The sequence below is a fragment of the Natrix helvetica genome (assembly GCF_964273705.1).
Source record: "Natrix helvetica genome assembly, chromosome: 6".
Lineage (NCBI taxonomy): Eukaryota > Metazoa > Chordata > Lepidosauria > Squamata > Natricidae > Natrix > Natrix helvetica.
Genome location: NC_138553.1, coordinates 4,510,852 through 4,530,540, shown reverse-complemented (window position 1 = coordinate 4,530,540; position 19,689 = coordinate 4,510,852). Strand labels below are relative to the sequence as shown.

At 47.2% G+C, this 19,689-nt stretch overlaps 1 protein-coding gene across 1 annotated transcript in view; it reads right to left on the bottom strand.

The window, feature by feature from the left end:
• Nucleotides 1-2,458: 2,458 nt before the first annotated feature.
• PODXL (podocalyxin like) overlaps nt 2,459-19,689 on the bottom strand; it is a 39,544-nt gene continuing 22,313 nt past the window's right edge. The window contains exons 2-8 of the mRNA XM_081957135.1: nt 15,660-16,124; nt 13,564-13,913; nt 12,243-12,314; nt 9,545-9,704; nt 8,142-8,203; nt 5,978-6,145; nt 2,459-4,197 (exon numbers count right to left, since the gene is read on the bottom strand). Of these exons, the coding sequence (XP_081813261.1) occupies nt 4,003-4,197; nt 5,978-6,145; nt 8,142-8,203; nt 9,545-9,704; nt 12,243-12,314; nt 13,564-13,913; nt 15,660-16,124 (1,472 nt within the window). The 3' untranslated portion in view covers nt 2,459-4,002. The remainder of the gene's footprint in view (nt 4,198-5,977; nt 6,146-8,141; nt 8,204-9,544; nt 9,705-12,242; nt 12,315-13,563; nt 13,914-15,659; nt 16,125-19,689) is intronic.

The window sequence follows — 19,689 nt, the reverse complement described above, 5'->3', positions numbered from 1 at the left end:
CATAATTTCACTCCCGTAAAATCAGGATCCTTAATTCTAACTAAACAATGGCGTTCGTTTTAGGGCTCATTTTCAGAAGGCTGCTGAATTCAGCCACTTTCAGTTGCAGCATTAACTTTTTTTTAAATTTTATTGCTCTCGACTCTGGCCAGATTCCCAACCGATTCCTCTGAGAAAAGCCACGGATCGCTCAGATGTTCGGGAGGGTTATGCAAACCGCTTCTGGAAGTCTGTTTTGTTTGCGAAAAACTCCCAAACCAACTCAAAAGGCAACCAGCTAGCAAGTTATTTGAGGACACCAGCAAAAACTGACGTTTGCAAAAATGTAAGCCTTGAGTTGGCCGGTCTCAGTTCCCTTGGCATATTTTGTGGTTTTTTCCCCCAAGCCTTTGAAGATATCTTAAGAGTTTGCCAAATACTTCGTGACTGTGTTTTTTCAACCTTGGCAAGGTTTGTGAACTTTATTTCCCAGAATCCCCTGGTGCCTGGAGAATTCTGGGAGTTGAAATCCACATACCTTAAAAGTTGCCAAGGTGGAGAGACACTGATATGACAAAGTACAAAACCTCCCCATAATTCTTCCTTGAGCATGAATAGCCCGCACCGCAGATGGTTAGTGAGAGGATCAAGAAATCTCCAGCAGAAAGAAAGATAAATGCATCCAGTGGCCAAGAGGTCTACAACTTAACTCTTTCCTCCTTTCAATAAATCTAGTTAAAGAAGACTGCGAGAATCTTGTGTTTGGTTGCGGGCAGCTGGCTGGGGAATTCTGGGAGTTGAAGTCCGTAGATCTTAAAGCTGCCATGGCTGCCTAGGGAATTCTGGGAATTGAAGACCACAAACCTTAAAGTTGCCAAGGTTGAAAAACGATGGTATGACAAGTACAAAATTTCCCTATAATTCTTCCTTGACCATGAATAGCCATCTCCCTAGTGCACCATGGATGGTTAGTGAGAGGATCAAGAAAGCTCCACCAGAAAGAAACATAAATGAGGTGCTGTAATAAAGGTATCCAGTGGCCAAGATTTCTACAGCTTAACTCTTTCCCTCTTTCAATAAATCTAGTTAAAGAAGACTGAGAGAATCTTGTGTTTTGATTGCAGGGAGTTAACTGGGGAATTCTGGGAGTTGAAGTCCACATGTCTTAAAAGTTGCCAAGATTGGGGAACCCTATACTAGATGATCTCCCAAGATCCCTATTGGTTCTACTTAGCCATCAGGGCACTATATAGAAAAAGTGGTGGAGATAACCTTAATCAAAGGTCAATAGCTCATCCATTCCTTCATCAATTCCTTAAGTGGGAATATTATCTACATCTCTGTGGATAAGGCAAGAAAGGGAAGGATCAACACGTGTACCTCCCCACCACACACACACACACACACTGGAGACCTGTACATGGCAAGTTCAACCCAACCCAACCCAACCAGCCATGCACACCGATTAATATTCCTTCTCCCCAACCCATACATTCTGCTGCTTCTTTTATTTAATTGTGGACTTCCCAAATGTGCTTTTTTTAAAAAGGCAACCAGTCTTTGTTTCTCCTTGAAGACATTTCGCTTCTCATTCAAGAAGTTGATTGATCTAAATCCAAAAGAGGATTAGAGGACTGGAGACTGAAACATACGAAGAATGGTTTCAGGAACTGGGTAGGTCTAGTTTAATGAAGAGAAGGACTAGGGGAGACATGATAGCAGTCTTCCAATATCTCAGGGGTTGCCCCAAAGAAGAGGGAGTCAAACTATTCTCCAAGGCACCCGAGGGCAGAACAAGAAGCAATGGGTGGAAACTAATCAAGGAGAAGCAACTTAGAACTGAGGAGAAACTTCCTGACAGTTAGAACAATGAATCAGTGGAACAGAAGTTGCCTCCAGAAGTTGTGAATGCCCCAACACTGGAAGTGTTTAAGAAGTTGGATAGCCATTTGTCTGAAATGGTGTAGGGGTTCCTGCCCAAGTGGGGGGTTGGACTAGAAGACCTCCAAGGTCCCTTCCAACTCTGTTATGCTATCCTATTCTTGTTTCTTCAGTTCTGAATGGTGGAGGAATGGAAGGATTTATATGTACCTCGCAGTCACGTGGTCGTGAGAGTCACTGAGGCAACTTGGAGGTTTATCTTGGACAAATGGGGTTAAAGAGGCCATCAAGGTTGACTCAGCCTTCCATCCTTCCGAGGTGGGTAAAATGAGGACCCAGATTGTTGGGGGAAAGAGGCTGACTCTGTAAACCACTTAGAGAGGGCTGGAAAGCACAGTGAAGTGGTATATAAGCTCTTGCTAAGTGGGAAGGAAGGAAGGACCTACTATGGTGGCATAGTGGTTAGAAAGCAGTATTGCAGGCAAACTGCCCACTGCCTGCAGTTTGATTCTGACTGGCTCAAGGTTGACTCGGCCTTCCATCCTTCCGAAGTAGGTAAAATGAGGACCCAGATTGTTGGGGGCACAAGAGGCTGACTTTGTAAACCGCTTAGAAAGGGCTGTAAAGGACTGTGACGTGGTATACAAATCTTATTGCTCTCTGCATTAAGATTGAACAGCCCTCCCTCAACAGAGGGGGGGGGGATACGACACCCTTAATTTCCTGTTTACAACACAGTCCTTTCAGCGGTCCCCAAAAGACACCCATTTGTATTATTCAGGTGACCCTGAGGGCATAGATTAACCTCCAAGTGGCCTCAAGGATCCTCAGAGGGAGTACTAATGACCAGATGACTGCAAGGACTGTCAATCCTTCCATCCTCCATCATTCAGCCAGAACTGAAGAAGCTTCTTGGACTAAGAAGCGAAATGTCTTCAAGGAAAAACAAAGTCCAGTTGCCTTTCGGGGGAAAAAAAAATTACCTCTGGGACAACCGTGACCTGGATGACTGAGAATCTCTAAACACATTTCATTCTGGATGTAGAAGCTGGTGTCTACAAACTTAACTGTGCTTCTTGTTTTCCTAACACCCCAGTGCCAAGTGCTTTGCTCTATCCGGCTGAGAGCTGCAGGTTTGACACACACACACACCCGAAACACACACACACACACACCTGGGTCCCTTCTCCAAACCTTCACTTGTTGCAGCCCGTGTTTGAAAGCCAAGCACACACAACTTTTGCATAAGCATTGTGGGCCACACGCAGTGGGTCAAAAACGGAGATTGTCTCTCCAGATTTTTGAAGATGCCCCCAAGTGGAAAAAAATAAATCAAATCCAGTTTTGAAAAGAGAGAAGGAACTTTCACCACCATCTGTCCTATTTGGGGCCAAATCTAAATCCCTCGTTTTGGCCTCTGCCTCAGATCTAAAGAAGGGCAGATTATATATTTTTAAAAATCAGCACGCAGGCTTGTGTTGCTGCGTTAAGAGGTCCCCCCTTCCGCTAACCATACTGGAGAAAAAAATATTATTTTCCACTCTCTCTACCTGAGAAATCCTGCTCTCCTGCCATCTTTCAGATTTAAACCCTGCCTTTAAACCCAGCTCATTCGTTCGCCATGTGGACTGGAGACTTGCTTTTCGCTAAAACACCGCTGGGGGAAGGACGGGGACCAAAAAACAATTGGTGGCATCAGGAAAAGTTCTCTTCCCCGTAGGTTTCCTGCTTGGGTCTCCTTGTCCAGGACAAATTTGTGATATTTCTTCAGATTCCCCATTACTGACATCTTTCAGCCATGCTTAAAGAGGAGGCACTGTCCTTAAAAATCGGTACGCATACATATAAGTTTGCACAGGAAGCCAGTGGGCTTAAAAAAGAACGTTGATAATAATAAAAAATAAATCGCAAATATTTGGCAGGCGCATGCCCGATCCGTCTGTTGCCATTCACAGCCCATCCTTCCCGCGTCGGCACTTGTGGCTGAAGATTTGAGTTTTCCATCTTTATAGAAATTTGAAGAAAAGCGGGGGCAGAGAGCAGCCAGCGTTCCACCTTTTTCTACGCTCACGTCTCCTCCTCCCCTCTCTCTTCTTTCCTTTTGTTAGAAAACAAAACGCACGCACGCACGGACCCCGCCACTTATAAATGGGTGTCTTCCTCTTCGTCCAGCTCGTCCTTGGCCAGGCTGTCCATGGGCACGATCCAGCTGTCCCCCAGCTCCCCGTTCAAGTTCACCTTCTTCTCCTGCATTTCGGAGAAGGTCTCCATCACTTCCAGCGTGGGGTTGTCGTGGTAGCCGTTCTCGATGGTGTGCAGCTCTTCGGTCAGGCGCTGCTGGACGGAAGGAAAGGCGGACAACGTCAGGGACGAGGGTTTGGGGTGGGGTGGGGGTGTCACCCCGATGGAATTTCTGCCTAAAAGAGCTCCTATGTTCCCCCTGGGTGTCTCCCCCCAGCTTCAACTTCTGTCTATCAGTTTGGTAAACCAGATGTAAAATGGAACAATGGAAGTAGGGTTGGGATTCAGCCAGTTTGGACTGTCTCGGGTGAATCGGATGCTAATTTTACATCTGGTTTACCAAAGTGATAGTTGCAAGGACTGGCTGGCCAAGTCCACCCCTCCCCGGAGTCTCCATGTGGCCCATTTTGCATCCCTGGTAAGTGTGGAGGGTCTGGGAGGGGGGAAAACGGGCCTACTGGAAGTACCGGAAGTCCAGAAACGGGCTCGTTTTGCCTGGGGGAGGACGGTTTTGCTCTCCCGGAGGGTTGAGGAAAGCCTCCGGAGCCTGAAAAATGGGCCTCCCCGAAGTTCTGGAAGTCCGGAAATGGGCCTGTTACCGACCTCCGAAGACCGTGAGAAGCTGTTTTCGCCCTTCCGGAGGCTCAAAGAAAACCTCCGGAGCCCAGGGAGGGCGAAAATGCCCCCCCTCCCCCGCCATGGTGCAAGAGGCTGTGTAAGCCACACCCACCCTGGCCATGCCTACTCAGCAACCAGGCAGAAAAACGGTTGCTAAAATTTTTGAATCCCACCCATGAATGGAACCCAACACTTCAATTGAACCCAACAATTGTTCATTGAACCTTTGCCTCATTTTACGACCTTCCTCGCCACGGTTGTTAAGCGAATCGCCACGGTTGTTAAGTGAGTAACCCGGTTGTTAGCGTGAACTTGGTTTCCCCGTTAACCTTGGTCGTCCGACGGCCACAAAAGGGGATGACGTGACCCCAGGACATTGTGGCCGTCAAAAAAAAAAAAAATTAACCAGTTGCCGGTTGCAAAAGTTGGTGGCGTTAGAAGCGACGGCTAAACTGACTGTTTTGAGTAAAGAAAAGAAAAAAACAAACAAACCCGAATTTACATTTGTTTTTAAACTTGGAAACCACTTCTGGACTTTGTGCTTGAGGTGGAAATAGTGATACTTTTTGCATGAAAACCACCCAGCTCAGAGAGCATCAAGGATCCCACGAAGGTTCCTTTCATTGTATATGTTCAGAACGAGTTGTTAAGTAAGTAAGCTCCCCGTTAGGAGAGCGAGTGTGCAGAGAAGCGTAATGAGAATGGCATGGAAGAACATGCACAAACCAGCATACAGGGACACCGAATAGCATAAAATATAGTAGTTTACTCTGTGGAAATATGGAGGTAGTCAGAGTTTAATTTACAGCCTAAGTCATACACGGTTCAGTCAGTCAGTTATCAATGTTCTCAGTTAAGGAATGATCCTTCGAACACAGTCCAGTATCAAATAAGCCAGGGGTGTCCAAACTTGGGAACTTTAAGACTTGTGGACTTCAACTCCCAGAATTCCCCAGCCAGCCATGCTGGCTGGGGAATTCTGGGAGTTGAAGTCCACAAGTCTTAAAGTTCCCAAGTTTGGACACCCCTGAAATAAGCAGCTTAGCACTAACAGTAGCAAAAACACAGTACCTCACAATACACCGATCAGCGTGTAACAAACAGAGAGCTAACAGTCATTCTGGCTCCCTCTTATGGCTGCTTGAGGTAACAGCAGCCAATCACATTACAGCAGTACTTAAAGCTACAGTACTACCATCCTGGTTTATATATTGCTGTCCCAACCGTTAGCTTACATTCCTAACACGAGTAACCTTACCTGGTCCTTTCTCTGAGAAATACGTTGGTGACAGCATCCGTAGATGGCAGCTATGAGCAGCAGAGAGGCCGCCATGCAGATGATGGTGATAATCAGAGGAAGGCTCAGGTGATCCTTGGGCTCAGCGTCCAGGGCTCGGCCCCCATAGGTGATGTTGTTAACTCCAAACTGTTGGAAGAGAACCTGGTGAGTGGGGCCTCTACTTTGGATGCTCTTATGAATTTCAAGGAGGGTTTTACAAGTAGTACCGATAGAGGAGAATATTTTTATTCTGACCTCGGCGACTCCAGCAGAACGAAGCCGAGTCCTCGTCCCGATAAACCCCTTTTATTTAATTGACATCTCCAGCAAAGTCTTTCCTCTCCCACAGTCACAATGACCGACCTTGATCAGGTTTGGAGAGTGGCCAGGCCGATATCTTTCAGACGCCGCAATACTTGGCAAGAATGCAGGAATGAACTAAAGGTCTCCTGCAAACTCCACTCCCCTTTCGCTCCTCTTTTATTTCCTATGGGAGGAACCATTCAACGTCCACCTGTGGCCTTACTCCCGAGTTGATCCTTGTTCCTTAGCTGTTCCCTTCGTCTGGCCACTCTGCGCATGCGCACACTGGGAACAGGCTCCAGCTGTTCTTCTGCCCCACTGATGTCTGACTCCGAAGGGAGCTGATAAGTGGCGTAAGGCCTCCAACACGGAGCCCTCATTAGATCCTTCCCCAGACTCCAGGATTGGCCCATGTTCCTCCCCAATCTCCTCACTGACCAAATCTGCTGCCAGCTCCACTATCACCACAGCTCCAGTAGCAGTTGTGGTGGGCATCAATATAGTCATCTGGAGTTCTTTTTCTGACCGGTGAGAACATGGAATGGACACCTGGTGATCTCACTAAACAATTGTTTGGTTTCCCACAGAAAGTATCTGTTGATAAGTTTCCCAAACTTGGAACTCACCAAAGGACAAGACCCCATTTCCCATGTCTAAGACTGTTCTGTCCCGTGATTCCAATGAATATACAGACACAGGCTTGGCTGTCTGCCACAACTAATTACGGAGATAAAGCCACCCCTTGGCTAGGAGCCTAGAACGCTATCTTCAAGAAACCAAGATTAGACTTACAGAATGCTTTCTCAACGGCTAGTAAACTGGACTGTTGTTTCCTGGAAAGATTCCCCTCCCGTCGCTCCACCTATAAACCCTTTGGGAGGGGCCACAACCATAGCCAGCTGTCCCTATTTCCTTCTATGACGTCTTCTCCACAGCTGCTCCCTTCTCCTCTCACCTCTCCGCACACGCACATCAGGGACAACCTCCCTCTGTTCCTCCTCATTGCTCCCTGACTCAGATGCCACCTGGTGGCCAACAAGCCTCTCTAGTCCCTGCTCTGACTCCAAACACCCTCCAGAGTCTTCTTCATCCTCCAGAGCAGTCCCATAATGGTCAACGCTGTCAGAGTCCACCGACAGCTCAGTCGGCCGCTACTGGGCCACAACAAAGACCGAGTGGAAAATGACGAGAACTGTAGTCCAGCACATCTGAAGGACACCAACTTTGAGAAGATTTCACATTACATTCGATCAGGAGTGTCAAGACTTGGTAACTTTAAGACTTGTGGACTTCAATTGCCAGAATTCCCCAGCCAGCATGGCTGGCTGGGGAATTCTGGGAGTTGAAGTCCATGGGTCCTGAAGCTGCCAAGATTGGACATTCCTGCATTAGATGAAATAACTAGAAGAGAAGAATGATATACTTCCCCATATTCATTAAACATCCTGATTTACAAATGGTGGGAAAAAACCACTATAAGATTTGGAAGATAATTATTGTTCGTTAGGAAAATCCCTCAAACTCTTCTTCAGCACCAGCATCCATAACAAGTCACAATGATGTCAAAATGTCATGATGTCTGAGATTTAACAATGAGAAGCCCTCTTCCACCTGGTCAGAAATGTCTCTGCATTAGTGTCACTGAGGATGTGGTTCTCTTCCAGATGTGACTTAGATTTGTGTGAACCATTTATGACCCTCTGATGTTCCTCAACTCCAATGCCAAGGAAGCCTGACCAACAAAGACCACCAGAATTTGTATCTCAGCAACGTTTGAAGGGCAACATGTTCTGGTTGAAACACAGGAGATTGACCTTCTCCGGAATTACTTCTTGCTTACCTTCTCCAGTTCTGTCTTCTTTGCAGCCAGAGCTTCGGATAATTCCTCACCCACAAAGTGTACTAAGGAAAATAAATAAATAAAAGGGATCAAAAAGGAAAAGTAGAGTTTGGTTAGATTAACAGAGTTGGAAGGGATCTTGTAGGTCATCTAGTCCAACCCTCCGTCCAAGCAGGAGACCCTACACCATTTCTGACAGATGGCAGTCCAGTCTCTTCTTGAAAGCCTCCAGGGATGAAGCTCCCACAACTTCCGAAGGCAACTTCAGTTCCGTTGGTTGATTGTTCTCACTGTCAGAAGATTCCTCCTTATTTCCAGGTTGAATCTCTCCTTGGTCAGTTTCCATCCATTGTTCCTTGTCTGGCCTTCAGGTACCTTGGAAAATAGCTTGACTCCCTCCTCTCTGGGGCAGCCCTTCAAATATTGGAAGTCTTCTATCATGTCTCCCCTTCTCTTCACTAGACTAGCCAGGCCCAGTTCCTGCAACCGTTCATCGTAGGTTTTAGCCTCCAGTCCCCTCATCATCCTGGTTGCTCTTCTCTGCACTCTTTCTGGAGTCTCCACATCTTTTTTATAGTGTGGTGACCAAAATTGGATGCAGTATTCTAAGTGTGGTCTTACTAAAGCTTTATAGAGTGGTAGTAGTCCCTCCTTCTGTTTATGCAATTTAGGATCGCATTGGCATTTTTCGACTGCTGCCACACACGGCTGGCTCCTATCTAGCTGGTTGTCCACTAAGACTCCAAGATCTCTCTCACAGTCACTGCTATTAATCCTGGTTTCACCCATTCTATAAGTGCCCTTTTGGTTTTTCTTGCCTAAGTGCAGGACTTTGCTTTCCTCTACATTGAATTTCATTTTGTTAGATAGAGCCCAGGCTTCAAGTCGTCCAGATCCATCTGGATCTTGAGCCGATCTTCTAGGGCAGTGATGGTGAACCTATGGCATGCATGTCTATTATTCTACTATGCATTTTCTATTGTGGGAAAATGGGAGGGACGATTGTATGGAGTTAGATAATATGTAGCCATAACAAAATTCTTTCTAGAAAGCCAAGGTCATCCTTTCTTCTTTGCACCTCTGCACCTGACCGGAACTGGATGGGTGGAAGCTGCCAGCATGGCAGTGGAAGATTGGACCATGTAGTGGACTTGTGGGTGTGGGGGGCAAGATCTTGAACTTTCAACTGGGTGGGAAAATCGGGAAGCTTTCCGATTTGGGTTTTCCCAGATGTGCCAACGTGTCTCTCTTCATCAATTGGAACTTTGAGGAATCCTTTGCCTCGGACTCTGATTTACTTTTGGATGATAATTGGAACCCTGACAGCACGCCCTCTTCCTACAAGGAGGCCAAAACGCTCAGCTTTTGTCTAAGTCTTACTCAGGAGTAACAGCCACACCTACTTTGCACAGAGGTTTTGATCACAGCCACTCTCTTCGGATCCTCCGGGTCCGAAGCCAAGACGATCGTACAGTCATCCCGATTCTGGTTGAAGTTGGGCTTCAACGCTTTGCAAAGCACCTCCACAAGAGCCTCTTTCAGTGGGCTTCCCTCCAAACTGTTCTGTAGGAAGAAGAAGAAGAGGGGTTGAAGGAGGACTTGGGAGGCGATAGTCCAACTGGAAGAGTCACTATGACCTCTGCTGATACAGGCAGACCGACCGACAAGACAAGAAAAGGCAGATAGGCTGCCTGGGGAATTCTGGGAGTTGAAGTCCAGACCTCTTCAAGGTGCCACGGTTGGGAAACACAGCCCTGGAACCTTTGAAGTATTTCCGATTATTGAACAAGCTCAACAATTTAAAATTCTGATGGGAATCCAAGACTAACATCCCCCTGCGGAAATGAGGCAATGGCACTTGAATCAACAAACCAGGGACCAAGCCCAAGGGACCGAGCGAGGGAGGGGTGGAAAGAGAAACAGACAAGAGGTTCCCTGCCCTTCTCTCCCCGGTGGGTTTCAAGTCAAACCATCTTTGTGGTTTCTTGTTTTAGGGTAGATTTGGAAGTAAAATATCCATTAGGTCCAGGAGGGAGGGAGGAAGAGAGGGAGAAATAAGGAAGAATGGAGGAAGGGAGGGAGGGAGGAGGAGGAAGAGAAGAAAGGAAGAATGGAGGGATAAAGGGAGAAGGAGAGGGAGGGAGGAGGTAGAATGGAGTGAAGGAGTGTAGGAGGGAGGAAGGAAAGAAGGAAGGAAGGTTTTGATGAGAAAGGAAAGAAGATCAGGAAGAATGGGAGGAAGGAAGTCTGGTTTTGACGAGAAAGGAAAGGTCAGGAAGGATGGGAGGGAGGGAGGGAAGAAGGAGGGAGGGAGAAAGGCAGGCATGCACGCAAGTTGGAAGGAAGAGAGGAGGAAGGGAGAAAGGCAGACATGCAAGCAAAAAGGGAGGGAGGAAGGAAGGAAGGAAGGGAGGGAAGAGGGAAGGAAGGAGGGAGAAAGGCAGACAGGCAGGCAAAAAGGGAGGGAGGAAGGAAGGAAGGAAGGGAGGGAGGAGGGAAGGAAGGAGGGAGAAAGGCAGACAGGCAAGCAAAAAGGGAGGGAGGAAGGAAGGAAGGGAGGGAGGGAGGGAGGAGGGAAGGAAGGAGAAAGGCAGGCAGGCAGGCAGAAAGGAAGGAAGAAATAGAAGCTGTTTTTCAGCCTATTTGTCCTTATTTTTATTGTCCTGTACCGGCTGCCAGATGGTAATAGTTTAAAAAACAAAGGGTGCCCAGGATGAGTTGGATCTTTAAGAATGTTTTGAACTTTCTTAAGGCAGCGGGAGCTACAAAGCTCTTCCAAGGAGGGGAGGGGGCAACCAAAAATGATCCGCTGGCACTGTGCAATTGGCAAACATACACACAGGTGAGCAGGAACTGATTTTTGTGGTTGTCTTGCAATTGCCTTGGAGTTGCAGTATTTTATTCCGCTTATATCTGCTAATGTCACCTTAGGTCGAGCCTCTACGTTTGACCGAGCCTCACCTCCTAATCAGTTTAGCTTTAATACCCCCCCCTTTTTTAAAAATGAGAATCTTCAAACTGGCAAGTTCTATTCAAATCACCAGATGAGTCTTTTTTAAATCCTTTTTTTTAAAAAACAAAAGAAGTTTAAATGCAAGTTTCAAGATTTGTAACAACAATGGAATATAGAGTAAAAGGAAGATTAACATTGGCTTTAAACGGATTAAGGGCTCAAATGGATTTGATGTACGACTTTGAAGTTAATTGAAAGGATCCTTTCTCGTGGGAAAATATTTATGTTTATACTCTGAAACCACTGATAAGACGACTTTGAAGGTTGACACTAGAGGGCACCAGAGAGCTACCTTAAAAGAGAGGAAGTTTTAATACTATTTGGAGAAGAATTAGAAAATGTTACTGAACAAAATACAAGTTCGACTGAATAAAATTGAAACTGTCTCGCGGGTGATTTCAAAATTGAGAAATCCAAGAAAAGGGATGAAAATAATGATTTGAGAAATGGCACTGGATGAGGATTTAATAATTTAAAAAGACAGGCAAATAATAAACCAGAAAAGTGATACGGGCAGTTCATTTTTAACACTGGAAGCACAAGAGATTTACTGAAATAAACCACGCAGAATTTGCAAGGGATTCTTGACAAAGGCACTGAGGATTTTGAGAAGAGACAAAGAGAGTATGAGAAATGAGACAGATTTTTTTTTAAAAAAAAGGAATTTAAAGATCATAGGGAGAAAGAGAACAGAATAATGGTTAAAATAATGGGTTGCTATTTTTCGTAAAATTCAGTGAGTTTTTGACTTGACTCGACAATAATGTCTTAAAAATTGCTTATATGAGGAGAACGAATGCCCAGGGGCTTTTTATAGAAAAAGATTAAATAGAAATGGCAGCATAAATATAATAGGAAGGATTCAAATGCAGTCTGCAACAGTTACGTTATTACTGCATTTCTATTGTTCCCTATTGTGTGCCCACTGCACAAACTACACAACGTTCAGGATCATCTCCTGACTATCAAAGAATTCCTGGGTTAGGAGAGATGGTGTAAGCTGCACACTTAGAGGTGCTGGTGAAAATAAGTGCAAAGATTTCTGTAGAAGATTAGCTATGATCCAAATTCTTTGAGGAGATACTTACACAAGGCCGTGACTCATTTAAGGTGAGAATGATCGCCGTCTCCCTCGGGGGCATCTTATTCTCACAAACGATCTGGAAAAAAAAAATAAGGCGGAGGGGTATGAGTGCGGTTTTGTTGGGCCACAACAAAACCAAAGCAAAAGTCTGGTTTTGTTGTGGCCCGCTAGCAGCCAGTGGAGCTGGCGGCAGATTCGGACAGTGAGGAGGTTGGGGAGGAACCTGGGCCAGTCCTGGAGTCTGGGGAAGGCTCTGATGAGGGCTCTGCGTCGGAGGCAGAGAGGGGGCCAGGGCCGTATGCCAGTTATCAGCTGCCTTCGGAGTCAGAGATCAGTGGGGCAGAAGAACAGCTGGAGCCTGTTCCCGATGTGCTCAAATGCAGAGCTTCCAGGAGAAGGGAACAACTAAGGAACAAGGGCCGACTCAGGAGTAAAGGCCCAGGTGGATGGTGAAAGGTCCCTCCCATAGGGAATAAAGAGGAGCGAAAGGGGAGTGGAGTTTGAAGGAGACAATTAGTTCATTAAATTAGTGTGAAAATTTGTTCGGGATTCTCAGAGACCCCTTGCCAAATATTTTCTTGTTCAGCATTATATCGGCCTGGCACTGATAAGGTTGCAAATTCACCCTCGAAAGACTGCTTGCCGGGACTTTGCTGGATGTGAATGAGAGGAGACATCATGGCAAGGTTCTTTCTTTCTTTCCCTTCCTTCTTTCTTTTCCTTCCTTCCTTCCCTTTCTTTCCCTCCTTCTTTCTTTCATTTCCTTCCTTCCCTCCTTCTTTCTTTCCCTCCTTCCTTCTTTCTTTCCTTTCTTCCCTCCCTCTTTCTTTCCCTTCCTTCTTTCTTTTCCTTCCTTCCTTTCCTTTCTTTCCCTCCTTCCTTCTTTCCTTTCTTCCTTCCCTCCTTCTTTCCCTTCTTTCTTTCCCTCCTTCTTTCTTTCTTTCCTTCCGTCTCTCCCTCCTTCTTTCCATTCCTTTCTTTTCCCTTTTCTTTCCTTCTTTCTTTCCCTTCCTTTCCTTTCCATCCTTCCTTCTTTCTTTCCCTTCTTTCTATCTTTCCTTCCTTCCTTCCTTCCCTCCCTTCCTTCCTCTCTCTCTTTCTTTCCTTCCTTCCTTCTTAGCTTAATAAAAATGGGGGTTTTGTCGGGACAAGGAGTCTGCGCCATGATTTGATGAAGCCTAGATCAGAAAAGGTTTTTAGCCCTGCAGCCTTCAACCGCTACACCCAACGGGCTCTAATTCAGCCACCGAATGACATTTCGGTGCCTTGTCAACATGCACCCGTGTTTGAGGTCTCACCAAGTGGTACCCCGACCATCTGTTTACCTTAGTCTGGCCTTGCACCAAACTCAGGTTCGTCCCGCTGGAAGGAGAGGGGACACGAGACTCCTGAGGAGCTGTGGTCTCCGGAGTCAAAGCCGGAGGCATCGGCTTCCATTCTGGCCGAGTGGAAAAGCCGCTACTTGAGGAGTGGACGGTGGAGCTGCTGGGAGATCCTGAAGGTTTGGCCATCACGGTTGGCAACAAAGCGTTGGGCGAGGTGAGCGACGTCGATAATTTATCTTTGCTTGTTGTTGCCGTTTTTGCGGTCGCAACAGTCGCTAAGGTCGTAGGACGACTGACAATTGTAGGCACAGCCGAAGTTTTCACAGGAATGAGTGGAGGCGCTGTCCTCGCTGTTGGAGATAAAACGAAAACAAGACCTCGACTTACGACCACAATTGAGCTATGTTGCTCAGTCGGACATTTGTTAAGTGAGTTTTGTCCCCATTTTGCGATCTTTCTTGCCACCGTTGTTAAGTGAATTGCCCCCGATGTGAAAGTTAGCAGCGCGGGGGTTAAGTGATCGGGCTTCCCCTTGGACTTTCGGACGGTCAAGATGACGGTGACCTTGGGACACAGCAACGGTCATAAGTACGAGTCAGTTGCCAAGGGTGGGAATTTTGATCACATGACCAAAGGACTGCTATAAAGGGCATAAGGGTCAAAAATAGCCACTTCCCCCCTCCCAGTGATGTCATAACTTTGAACAGTCGCTAAGTGAACTGTTGCACCTGCATGAGGTTAAAGACACGATTGTATTTAGACACTGTATGGCAGGGGTGTCCAAAGTTGGCAACTTTAAGACTTGTGGACTTCAACTCCCAGAATTCCCCAGCCAGCAGAGCTAGCTGGGGAATTCTGGGAGTTGAAGTCCACAAGTCTTAAAGTTGCCAACTTTGGACACCCCTGCTGTATGGCAATAAACGTGTGTCGGAATGGGGGCAGGTTGCCACAGCCAAATCACTATGGGCCTTTCGCCGTGGCCAACTCACCACTCACCGTGACCAATTCCACACAAGGATAACTCGATACGACAAATGTTATCTGCTCCAGTTTCCTCCCTATTATTTCCACTGTTTTCAATGGAAATAACGTCCAAGACACAACGGCGCATAAAATTTATCGTGTTGAGTTCTCCCGCGAGGAATTGTCCATGGCAAGTTTTCCCGTGGTGAGATGGCCTTGGTGAGTTGTCCTAGAACAGGGGTGTCAAATACAAGGCCCGCGGGCCGTATCCGGCTCACAATGTGGTCAGATCCGGCCCGGAGGGCCATCCTGGAAAATGTAAGGGTCCGTCCCACATTGCTTCAGCCCGGTCTACTCAATGCAAAGAGGAAACATGCCAGCAAATTGGGGAGTGGCGTCAAGCTGGCCACACCCATCCAGTTGGCCACCTCCATTGAGTGACATCAAGCTGGCCATGCCCACCCAGTTGGCCACACCCAGTGAGTGACATCAAGCTGGCCATGCCCAACCAGTTGGCCACACCCAGTGAGTGACATCTAGCCAGCCACGCCCATCCGGGCGGCCACGCCCAGTGAATGCCATTAAGCTGGCCATGCCCACCCAGTTGGTTACACCCACCTGGATCCCCCCCCCCAAGGTCAACGTGGCCCTCAATGAAATTGAGTTTGACACCCCTGTCCTACACCCAACCTGCATAATCCAGCTTGTGGAATTCTTTCTAACACACTGAGGGAGCTGCCCATCGGGGGTTGCCTTGGGAAGGATCCTAGACCAGGGGTGGAGAAGGTGATATGACACTTTTCACCAGCTTGTAAAATAAAGTCTTAAACACATCTGGGCATTTTTTGAATTCCGCAGCCGGCCATGGCAACTTTTAAGATTTGTGGACTTCAACACCCAGAATTCTTCATGCTGGCTGGGGAATTCTGGGAATTGAAGTCCACAAGTCTTAAAGTTGCAAAGTTTCAAGACCTCTAGTGGTTGAAGAATTCTGGGAGTTGAAGTCCACAAATCTTAAAAGTTGCCATGGCTGGCTAGGGGATTCTGGGAGTTGAAGTACACAAGTCTTTAAAGTTACCAAATTTCAGGACCCCTGGATTAGGGGAATTATGACCCAGAGACTGGCAACATACCTGTGGACCCGACCAGTGTTGTGGAGGAAAGCGAGGAGGGAGAAGGGGGCACCGTTGTCGTCCCGCTGATGGAGGTGAGGCCTTTCACAGCAATCCCCGACGAAGAAGTGGTCTGGGTGGTAGACAACATCGCAGCCAACGTTGGTGCCTGCGAGGCCGTTGTGGTTGCAGCGATGACGGCGGCGGCGGCGGTGGTGCCTCCATGCTTTGTGGGCAAAGAAGGGGTGGTGGTTTTGACAGAAGTCGCCGCTGTAGGTACCTTGGGTGGGTCCACCACAAGTGGAGAAGTGGGGGAGGGTGGCAGGGTGGCAGCTTTGCTAGAGGGCGCCCCTAGTGGTGAAGTGAGAGTCGAGGTGGTCACGCTCTTCGACGTTATGTTGGAAGAAGAAACAGCGGCGGTGGAAAGGGGAGTGAGGGTGGTTGGAAGAGGCGGTGAAGGATCAGCGGATACTCCTAATAGGCCCCCTAAAAGAGAGACCGGAGATAGAAAGAGGTCACAGATGTTTTCCCCCATGCAGCCCAGCCCAGAATAATAGAGTAACAGGAAGGGACCTCGGAGGTCTTCTAGTCCAACCCCCTGCCCAAGCAGGAAACCCTATGCCAGGGAGGGCGAACCTTTTTCTTATGGCGTGCCAAAATTGTGTGCGCGCACGCGTGCCCACACCAATTAAATCCTCCCTGCCAATCTGTGCATGCACGGACGACCCCCTTCCAGGCTCCGGAGGCTTTCCTGGAGCCTGGGGAGGGCAAAAATGGCTTCCCCCAGCCTTCCGGAAGGCCGAAAATCAGCTGACCAGCGGGTGCATGCACACCAGAGCTGACTGCTGACATGCCAGCAAATATGACTCTGTGTGCTGCAGTTTTGCCATTATGGCCCTGTGCCATTTCAGAGAAACGGTTGTCCAATCTCTTCTCTAAAAAACCCACTCCCTTCTAGGATTGATAATGTTCCCTAGTTGTGTCATGAGACGTCTGCAACAAAGCAAGCAAACTCAGAGAGCACCAAGGACTCCACGGTCATCGTTCTCCTTCTCTTTATCCGTTTCCCCTGCTCCTCCTCCTTCTCCTCTCTGCAACACCCCCATTCTAGCACTGATCATGTTACCTAGTTGGGTCATGAGACGTCTGCCACAAAGCAAGCCAGCTCAGAGAGCACCAAGGACCCCTCAGGTCAAACCAGAGGTACAAATATTCTCCTTTCTCAGCAGCTGCTAGCGTGTGAAGTGGGGGCTCGTGGCCCAGCAGTTTTCCCTAAAACCCAACTTGAACCGTTGTTAAGCAAATGGTCACTAAGTGAGGGTTGCCTGTACCATGCCAAGCAGGAAGAAGCTACGGAGGCAAGTCATCACTTACTTGTGTTTCTTTACAATGATTTGGGCCAGCTATAGAAAACCCAACACAGCAGTGTATACAGAGAGTCCTCAACTTACAACAGCTCGCCTAGTGACCAGGTTATTGTCAACTGACTTATATTTATGACAGTTGCAATGCCCCGGCCTCACACGATCCCCTTTTGCGACCTTCTGACAAGCAAAGTCAATGGGAGAAGCCAGATTCACTTAACAACGGTGATTCACTTAACAACGGTGTTATTAACAGCGATGTTTCACTTAACAACAGCGGCAAGAAAATGGGAGCAAAACTAACTTCATAAAATGGGGTAAAAACTCACTTTAGAAATGTCTTGCTTAGCAACAGAAATTTGGGCTTGCATTCTGGTCGTACGTCGAGGATTACATGCAATTCCCCCCCATGTCCGAAATTCAGGCCGAGCTGCTCCCAAATTTTTCCTCTTGCAGGTTCTTCATTTTTTTGAGTGCCTCTTAAATTCCCTGGTTTGCCGAAATCCAGCGACAGGAAAGCCTGTTTAACGCAGCTTGGCCCCGTGCTCCTGGGCCAAAGATCACCGCGACGGTCGCCGATCAAAGAACAGGGGAACCGGGAGGCATGTGCAGAATGCCAAGCCAGGCAAGCAAGGGGGATTTCAAGACCCACTTTTGGCTATTTCAGGACGAGTGGAATGCAAACACCAAAGGGGGGGGACTTCCTCCCCAGCCGCCAGAGTCTTCCTGTGGTCGCGGTCTCCGCCCGTCCCCAAGCATTTCCCACCCGGTCTCTTCCTCCATTGGTGACTTGTCTCTATTAATAGCAGGGGAGAGAATGGCGAAGCCGAAGGGCAGAAATAGCGAGAGAGGGGGGCTGGTCCCAAGAGGGGCAGTCTGAGGAAAGTACTTTGGTCTAGTGCAGGGGTGTCCAAACTTGGCAACTTTAAGACTTGTGGACTTCAACTCCCAGAATTCTGGGAGTTGAAGTCCACAAGTCTTAAAGTTGCCAGGTTTGAAGACTTCTGCACTACGAATATAAACTGGCTGGAGAATTCTGGGAGTTGAAGTTCACAAGTCTTAAAGTTGCCAAGTTTGAAGACCTCTGCACTAAGAATATAAACTGGCTGGGGAATTCTGGGAGTTAAAGTTCACAAGTCTTAAAAGTTGCCAAGTTTGAAGACCTCTGCACTAAGAATATAAACTGGCTGGGGAATTCTGGGAGTTAAAGTTCACAAGTCTTAAAAGTTGCCAAGTTTGAAGACTTCTGCACTAAGAATATAAACTGGCTGGAGAATTCTGGGAGTTGAAGTTCACAAGTCTTAAAAGTTGCCAAGTTTGAAGACTTCTGCACTAAGAATATAAACTGGCTGGGGAATTCTGGGAGTTGAAGTTCACAAGTCTTAAAGTTGCCAAGTTTGAAAACCTCTGCACTAAGAATATAAACTGGCTGGGGAATTCTGGGAGTTAAAGTTCACAAGTCTTAAAAGTTGCCAAGTTTGAAGACCTCTGCACTAAGAATATAAACTGGCTGGAGAATTCTGGGAGTTGAAGTTCACAAGCCTTAAAGTTGCCAAGTTTGAAGACCTCTGCACTAAGAATATAAACTGGCTGGGGAATTCTGGGAGTTAAAGTTCACAAGTCTTAAAAGTTGCCAAGTTTGAAGACTTCTGCACTAAGAATATAAACTGGCTGGAGAATTCTGGGAGTTGAAGTTCACAAGTCTTAAAAGTTGCCAAGTTTGAAGACTTCTGCACTAAGAATATAAACTGGCTGGGGAATTCTGGGAGTTGAAGTTCACAAGTCTTAAAAGTTGCCAAGTTTGAAGACTTCTGCACTAAGAATATAAACTGGCTGGAGAATTCTGGGAGTTGAAGTTCACAAGTCTTAAAAGTTGCCAAGTTTGGACACCCCTGGTCTAGTGGTTAAGGCACCAGCCGAGAAAGTGGGAGATGGTGAGTTTTAGTCCCGCCTGAAGTATGAAATGCTGCTGGGTGACTTTGGGCCAATCACCAGGAGACAGTGAATTCTAGTCCTTTCTTATGTATGAAAGCCAGCTGGGTGACTTTGAGCCAATCACCAGGAGACAGTGAATTCTAGTCCTTTCTTATGTATGAAAGCCAGCTGGGTGACTTTGAGCCAATCACCAGGAGACAGTGAGTTCTAGACCTGCCTGAAGTATGAAATGCTGCTGGGTGACTTTGGGCCAATCATCAGGAGACGGAGAGTTCTAGTCCTGTCTTAGGCATGAAAGCCAGCTGGTTGACCTCGGGCCAATCACCAGGAGACAGTGAATTCTAGTCCCACCTTAGGCATGAAAGCTGACTATGTGACTTCATGCCAATTGCCAGGAGACAAGAGAGTTCTAGTCCTGTCTTAGGCATGAAAGCCAACTGGTTGACCTTGAGCCAATCACCAGGAGACAGTGAATTCTAGTTCCGCCTTAGGCATGAAAGTCGACTATGTGACTTTGTGCCAATTGCCAGGAGACGGAGAGTTCTAGTCCCACCTGGGTGACCTTGAGTTAGTCATTCTCTCTCAGCTTAACCCACCTCACAGGGCGGTTGTAGTGGGGAGAAGGTGTGTTGCGTACATACACAGGTGAAGGTGGGATACGAAATTTTGGCAACTTTAACACACACAGGTACTCCCCTGGGTTCAGGGTTTTCATCTGCACAAGTAAAAGAAAGGAATTTAAGGTGACCAAG